Source organism: Cucurbita moschata, unplaced genomic scaffold (genome assembly GCF_002738365.1).
Source record: "Cucurbita moschata cultivar Rifu unplaced genomic scaffold, Cmos_1.0 Cmo_Scf00015, whole genome shotgun sequence".
Lineage (NCBI taxonomy): Eukaryota > Viridiplantae > Streptophyta > Magnoliopsida > Cucurbitales > Cucurbitaceae > Cucurbita > Cucurbita moschata.
In genome coordinates, this window is record NW_019268531.1 from 2,879,595 (window position 1) to 2,886,792 (window position 7,198).

A 7,198-nucleotide genomic window follows, 5' to 3' on the forward strand; every position below is an offset into this window, starting at 1 on the left:
TGCTTTAATTCAAGATTCCCCCAAACAACAAAGCCTAACCCTTTTGCAAATCATCGAGCTTTCAATGGATAAAATTGAGCACATCTTCGTGGAAGTTCATGGCGGCTTGAAAATCCACGTGGCGGCGGTCGGAACCGGTGATCAATTTCTCCGCCCCTATGGGAACTTAGCTTGTTCTTTTGTTCTCTGTTTTAATGTTCTTTCTTTCAGGTTCTAATGTGGTGGTTTTTCTTCATGGATTTCCTGAGATTTGGTACTCCTGGCGCCACCAGATGATTGCTGTGGCTAACGCTGGATTCCGAGCAATCGCTCTCGATTATAGAGGTTATGGACTCTCCGATTCCCCGGCCGAGCCCTCGAAGACTACTTACAACGATCTCATTACTGATCTCCTTCAGATTCTCGACACTCTCGATATCCCTAAGGTACTGTTCTAGATGTATTGTCGTAATTCTCATTTAATTTTTAATCTTCATGATTCATATTCTTATTTATTTTAGTTATTAATTCTCGTTTAGTTCATAACCATTTTATTTCGTATTCTCGTTTATTTGGTTAATGTATGAGAATTAGTATTGCTATGCGTTTTCTAACATTATTATGGGACGTGGAGTCATTGTTATTTTGTATTTGTCTAGAAACAATTGGGAGGAATTTTGACGAGAGACTTTGTAGTGTGAAAGTGTGAGAGATACACTTGGATTATAGTGACTGACTATCGCCCGTGGATGTAGGAAAATTTCTTTTCTCTAAACCACATAAAATCTTTGTGTCTTTTTGTTTAATTTATGTTTGTAGATGTGTGAGTACGATCGATCTTGCTCCCACTTCCGCTACAACAATTGGGTATTAAAACATTGTTGTTGTGGTATTTAGACAACAACAAGTGGTATTAGAGCATTTTAGATTGTGACATTACGGCACAACAAGTGGTATCAAAACATTAAAAGTTGTGGCATTACGACACAACAAGTGGTATTAGAGCATGGAAGGTTGTGACATTACGACACAACAAATGGTATTAGAACATTGAAAGTTGTGGCATTACGACACAACAAGTGGTATCAAAGCGTTGAAAGTTGTGGCATTACGACACAACAAATGGTATCAGAACATTGAAGGTTGTAGCATTACGACACAACAAATGGTATCAAAACATTAAAGGTTGTGGCATTCAGGCACGAGTGGTATAAGAGCATTTTTGGTTGTAGCATTCCGCTACAACAATTGGGTATCAAAACATTTTAGTTCTGACATCCCGACACAACACGAAGTTTAATCATAAACCATCTAAGTGCATAATTCTTAAGCCCTTCACTCAAAACCTGTCTGTAATGGACCTGTTTTTGGGTTGATATATGTTCTATACTAATTACAAGAACTGTGAACAGGTGTTTCTAGTGGGGAAAGACTTCGGAGCAATGCCAGCTTATTACTTTGCTATCAAAAACCCAGACAGGGCATTGGGAGTTGTGACATTGGGAGTGCCATTCTTGCCAACTAAACCCAAGTTCGAAGAAGGCCACCTCCCTGAAGGCTTCTACATTTCAAGATGGCAGGCATGATTCAACCCCACAATTTATAAGAACACCAACCATCAGCAGCTGATTTCAGTGGTTTAAAGTTCATCTTGTCTGATTTTTTTGTGCAGGAACCTGGGCGAGCAGAGGCTGATTTTGGTCGTTTTGATCCAAAAACTGTTGTTAAAAATGTGTATGTGCTGTTCTCTAGAAGTGAAATCCCAATAGCTCAAGAACACCAGGAGGTAATGGATTTGGTGGATTCATCTACCCCTCTTCCCCCTTGGTTCTCTGAAGAAGATCTTGCAGTTTATGGAGAACTGTATGAGAAATCTGGATTTGAAACTGCATTAAAAGTTCCTTACAGGTTTGAATCTTGTTTATGATTTATGAGTATTGTGTTCGGGATTGTTGGGAGTGAGTCTCTAAAATCCTCGGTTTATAAGGGACGAATACTATCTCCATTGGTACGAGGCCTTTTGGGGAAGCCCAATGCTCAAAGTGGACAATATCGTACCATTGTGGAGATCCGTGATTCCTAACATGGTATCAAAGCCATGCCCTAAACTTAGCCATATCAATAGAATCCTCAATATCGAACAAAGAATTCTGAGCCTCGAAGGTGTAGTCAAAAGTGACTAAAGTGTCAAACAAAGGGTGTACTTTGTTCGAGGACTCTAAAAAAAGGAGTCGAGCCTCGATTTAGGGGAGGCTATTCGAGAGCTTCATAAGCTTCAGGGGAGGCTTATAGTGTACTTTGTTCGAGGGGGGATTGTTGAGGATAAGTGATGAATACTATCTCCATTGGTACGAAGCCTTTCGGGGAAGTCCAAAGCAAAGCCATGAGAGCTTATGCTCAAAGTGGACAATATTATACCATTGTGGAGATCCGTGATTTCTAACATTATTGTTCTAGCTTGAATGAATATGAACATGAATATGAACATCTAGGTCAATTGACGAAGATTTGGGAGTGAAAGATCCAAAAGTCGAGATCCCAGCGCTTCTTGTAATGGGTGAAAAGGATTATGTATTGAAGTTTCCAGGGATTGAGGAATATGTAAGAAGTGAAAAGGTGAAAGATTATGTTCCAAAACTGGAGATTGTGTTCCTACCAGAAGGATCCCACTTTGTTCAAGAACAATGCCCTGAACAAGTTAATCAGCTGCTACTCACTTTCCTTGTCAAACATACTTAGATTTGGATATCTCCGACCGTAAACACTTCAAAATAATGATATCCATACGAACGGTGTGTGCGCATGTGCGCGTGTGTTAGCTACTTTTGGACACCACAGTGACTGTCTTTCTATTTATGTATATCAATGCCTAGTATCGGTGAAAATTTTGAGTTTTTTTTTTCTTTTTTAATCCATTTTTGTAACCGTCGTCCAGAATATTGTCATATTTGAATTTTTTTTTAAAAAAATGAGTTTGTTAGGGAGATGTTTTCACGCCATGTTTTGTTTCTGTCTTCAACTGATGTGAGATTTCATAATCCAGCTCTCTTTGGAGCTTACGTTCTCAATGTTACTCATTCCTCTCTTCAATTCATGTGGGATTTTACAATCTACTCCCCTTTGAAACCAAGTGTTCTCGAGGCATAATTTGTTTATTTTATCTAGGATTGTGAGATCCCACATCAATTTGAGAGAAGAACGGGTGTTAGCAAGGATGCTGGGACTCGAACGAGGTGGATTGTGAGATCTTAAAAGAGTTGGAGAGGAGAACGAAACATTATTTATGAGAGTGTGGAAATCTCTCTCTAGTAGAGGTGTTTTTTAAAATTGTGAGGTTGACAGCGATTTGTAACGAGTGAAAGCGCCCTGAAAATAATATATATTATTTATCTAAATTTTATGAAAAAATCTCAATAATTGTTTTTCAAACTAATTTCAAATTGAAAAAAAAAATACTTTTCGAAATTCGAGTATAATTTAAAGCAACCGAGAAGGGTATTTTGGTAATTTAAACTTTAGGAAGCCACCAAGAAAGCCCCCCGCCCACAAACAACGACTTTCTTTTGGCTGTTGAAAGACTATGAGCGGTTGGGTTACTTGAGATAATTGAAACAGAGCAGAGTCCAAAATCTGAACTCATCTCACTCACTCATTTCCCTTTTGAGCTCTGGAATGGATCAAATTCAGCACAATTTCATCGAAGTTGCAGGCCTGAAGCTCCACGTAGCCGAAATCGGAACCGGTGATCACTCGTTTCTTCGCCAATTTCTTCACCGGAACTTGTTGTTTTGCTTACAAAAACCTACTCTCAATCTGCGTGTGCTCATCCTTTTCCCATTTTTCTTTCAGGTTCCAATGTCGTCGTCTTCCTCCACGGATTTCCGGAGATATGGTACTCATGGCGGTACCAGATGATCGCTATTGCTAACGCCGGGTTCCGAGCAATTGCTCCCGATTACAGAGGATATGGACTCTCCGATTCGCCTGCTGAGCCCTCGAAGGCTTCATTTAGCGATCTCATCAGCGATCTCCTTGGGATTCTTGACGCTCTCAACATCCCTAAGGTACTATTCTCCCTATGATGCGCTTTAATTTGTGGCTGTAATCGTATTAAGGTTATTAGGGTTCTAAACGGAAGATCACAGTTACATCGACTGCGAGATGTTTGAAAAAATGAACTGCTGGATGAATTGATTAATAGAAAAAGTTAGAATGAAAAGGAGTAGAATCTTTATCTTTGTCTCTGATAATTTCTAACACGAACTGATCTCCATTCCTACATATTGACTTTTGATTTTATGATTTTGAAGTAAAGCCATTCCTACATAGCCTGCTGCGATGATAGCAAACTAAGAAATCTTCTTACATTACTCTGTATAGGTGATTATTGTTGGGAAAGATTTCGGAGCATGGCCAGCTTATTACTTCGCTCTGAAACATCCTGAGAGGGCATTGGGAGTTGTCACATTGGGAGTGCCATTCATGCCTCCTGGATCTGTTAGGAGTACCCAAAGCCACATCCCTGAAGGCGTGTATACCTTAAGATGGCGGGTATCAATCCACATGCTCTACCATTTGCATTAGACTCTAGCCCTTTCAAGACAAAACTCAAATCCTATTGATTTCGCAGTACTGATTCTAGATAGTGTAACGGCTCAAGCCCATTGTTAGCAGATATTGTTATCTTTGGGTTTTCCCTTTCAGGCTTTCCCTCTAGGGAGAGGTTTCCACACAAGCATAAAGAATGCTTTGTTCCCCTCTCTAGTCGACGTGGGATCTCACAAAACGTGTTGTTCTACATGGAATAGATGAATCTTTTATAATGTTTGGTTGGATTTCAAGTTTTTTTTAACTTTGTGTTTGCCTGTTTTTCTGTTCTTCCTTTTACTAATTTGCTGCTAAAACTTTTTCTCTAATCGAGGAACCCGGGCGAGCCGAGGCTGATTTTGGTCGCTTTGATGCAAAAACCGTTGTTAGAAATGTTTATATCCTCTTCTCCAAAAGTGAAATGCCAATAGCTCAAGAAAATCAAGAAATAATGGACTTAGTAGACCCATCCACCCCTCTTCCTCCCTGGTTCACCGAGGAAGATCTAGCAACTTATGGAGCTCTGTATGAGAAATCTGGATTTGATACCGCATTGAAAGTTCCTTACAGGTATGAGTTTATGAAGTGATCATATCTTGTTCTACTTGGATAATTCTGTTATATTTGATATGAATATGATAGGTCATTCAATGAAGATTGGGGAGTAAAAGATCCGAAGGTTGAAATTCCAGCATTGTTTATAGTGGGTGAAAAGGACTATGTTCTCAAATTCCCTGACATTGAGGAATACGTAAGAAGTGGAAGAGTTAAAGAATTTGTTCCCAAATTGGAGATCATCTATTTGCCAGAAGGATCTCATTTTGTTCAAGAACAGTCCCCCGAAGAAGTTAATCAGCTACTACTCACTTTCCTTGCCAACCATTTTTGACGGTGCAAGTTCTAAGTCTATCAATATCTACACTGTGTATGTTCTTAATCCCAACTGAAACGCTATGTAATATGTCAACTACGTTGTGTCTAGAGAAACGATGAACCTTTGTCTAAAGATAAATCGTAAAATAAGAAGTGTGAAATCCTACCTTCGAAGCATTCTTTGTAAGGGTGTATAAATTTCTCCTTTGCATACGCGTTTTAAAAACGTTGAGGGAAAGTCTAAAGATGACAATATCTACTAGCGGTAGGCTTAGGTTGTTACAAATAGTATTAGAGTTAGACACCGAGCCGTGTGCTAGCGAGGACATTGGGCCCCTAAGGGGGTAGATTGTGAGATCTCACGTCGATTGGAGAGAAGAACGAAATATTCCTTATAAGCGTCTGGAAACCTCTCCCTAATAGACACGTTTTAAAATTGGGAGGTTGACGACGATACGTAACGGGCCAAAGCGGACAATATCTGCTAGCAATATGTTTGAGGTTTTACAATAAGATGAGAAGGTAGCTAAGGAGAGGAATGTTTTGAAGTTCGTACTTTATATTTGTTATTCTTTAGGGGATGTGGAAATGAAAATGCAAAATTACAAATATTTTGTATTTACAATGAAATAGAGTCGATTTGCTCGAGTTCTAAACATTGGTCACACAAAAACGACGCATGAAAAGTAGAAAAATTGTTAGAAATCACGGACTTCTGTAATGGTATGATATTGTCAACTTTGAGCATAATCTTTCGTGGCTTCACTCTTGACATTCTAGACGGGTAAGAAAGAACCCAACAAACATGAACATTCGAATTTAGGGTTTCGATGTCACAGGAGGAAGAATGCTTGCATGTTATAATTTTATTTTAATTCATCTAATTTAGGTAGCCAATGGCAAAACGTTTTTGTAGTTAATATTAACTTTTATTTTGATTTTTTTAAAAAGAAAATTATTTTACAATTTTGTAATTTTAATTTTTTAAAAAAGATGTCAACGGAAGGTTAGTTCAGCAATTTTTCTCAATAGAACCGATAAAAGAATATTTACAATAGGAAACTCAACGTCGAAGAAGGTTTCATTTGGAAGTTTAATAGATCAGTCTCTCCTTCCTCTGCTCCACGATTCAGATCTCTCTCTCGTCGGGAATAACCTCATCAATTGAAGAAATTCCTGGTTTGAATGTCTCTCTATCCGTTGGATGTTTTTTTTTTCTTTCCCTCTCTCTAGCTCTCTCAATATTGAAATTTAGCACTGGTTTTTTTAATTTTGTGAAGTGGATCTGGATTCTGCGTGAACTTTTCATAGGTTTGGTTGCCGATATAATCTGTGCATTATATGCTTGCGGATTGACTTGGATCTGCTGTAATTTGTGAATTTATGACGTTCTCTGGATTGACTACATGGTTTTGATTGTTGATTTATAATTGTAGTAGTTTGTGGGAATAATGAGAGCTTCTTCTGCTTCAGATCCCTTACTTTTCTTTTTCCCCCTCCCCCTCCCCTGCGAATGTCGGCCTGATCTCCAAGACCTTCGGCGGTTTAAAGTCTTTCGTAGTAATATAGTCCCAAGTAGAGTTAGATAGATAGCATGGGCATAGATAAAGAGTTTGGGCAAAGAATGTAGACATGAAACTTTGTTTGTGCACTTTATTTCAAGGTGATCAATAGTTTTATATTAACATTTTAGAACACTCTTGAGGGGTTTTTTTTTTTTTTTTTTTTTTTTTTTTTTTTTTTTTTTTTTTTTTTTTTT

The 7,198-nt window shown here is 38.4% G+C and overlaps 3 protein-coding genes across 4 annotated transcripts in view; all 3 read left to right on the forward strand.

Annotated features, from left to right (window-relative positions):
- Positions 1-2: 2 nt before the first annotated feature.
- Positions 3-2,881, forward strand: LOC111453470 (bifunctional epoxide hydrolase 2-like). The gene is made up of 5 exons (XM_023094590.1): positions 3-137; positions 211-425; positions 1,392-1,559; positions 1,652-1,887; positions 2,472-2,881. Exons 1-5 carry the CDS (start codon positions 65-67, stop codon positions 2,716-2,718), a joined length of 939 nt encoding a protein of 312 aa, XP_022950358.1. The 5' UTR covers positions 3-64; the 3' UTR covers positions 2,719-2,881.
- Positions 2,882-3,525: 644 nt separating this feature from the next.
- On the forward strand, positions 3,526-5,600 carry LOC111453471 (epoxide hydrolase A-like). Its single transcript, XM_023094591.1, has 5 exons — positions 3,526-3,721; positions 3,829-4,043; positions 4,360-4,530; positions 4,901-5,136; positions 5,209-5,600. The coding sequence occupies exons 1-5, from the start codon at positions 3,652-3,654 to the stop codon at positions 5,453-5,455; spliced, it is 939 nt and encodes a 312-aa protein (XP_022950359.1). The 5' UTR covers positions 3,526-3,651; the 3' UTR covers positions 5,456-5,600.
- Positions 5,601-6,462: 862 nt separating this feature from the next.
- The window catches only part of LOC111453616 (coatomer subunit delta-like), a 6,636-nt gene continuing 5,900 nt past the window's right edge, over positions 6,463-7,198 (forward strand). Inside the window, exon 1 of one of the 2 annotated variants that reach the window (XM_023094779.1) lies at positions 6,463-6,618. The gene's annotated coding sequence lies outside the window, so the exon portion shown is untranslated. Of the gene's footprint in view, positions 6,619-6,652; positions 6,751-7,198 lie in introns of those variants that run through there. The other variant, XM_023094780.1, reaches the window with a different exon arrangement.

Bases quoted from the DNA above. Each gene is read 5' to 3' on its own strand.
- LOC111453470 (XM_023094590.1), top strand. From the start codon at position 65: ATGGATAAAATTGAGCACATCTTCGTGGAAGTTCATGGCGGCTTGAAA. The intron at 426-1,391 runs GTACTGTTCTAG...AACTGTGAACAG, and splicing joins ACACTCTCGATATCCCTAAG to GTGTTTCTAGTGGGGAAAGA. The intron at 1,560-1,651 runs GCATGATTCAAC...TTTTTTGTGCAG, and splicing joins TCTACATTTCAAGATGGCAG to GAACCTGGGCGAGCAGAGGC.
- LOC111453471 (XM_023094591.1), top strand. From the start codon at position 3,652: ATGGATCAAATTCAGCACAATTTCATCGAAGTTGCAGGCCTGAAGCTC. The intron at 4,044-4,359 runs GTACTATTCTCC...TACTCTGTATAG, and splicing joins ACGCTCTCAACATCCCTAAG to GTGATTATTGTTGGGAAAGA. The intron at 4,531-4,900 runs GTATCAATCCAC...TCTCTAATCGAG, and splicing joins TGTATACCTTAAGATGGCGG to GAACCCGGGCGAGCCGAGGC.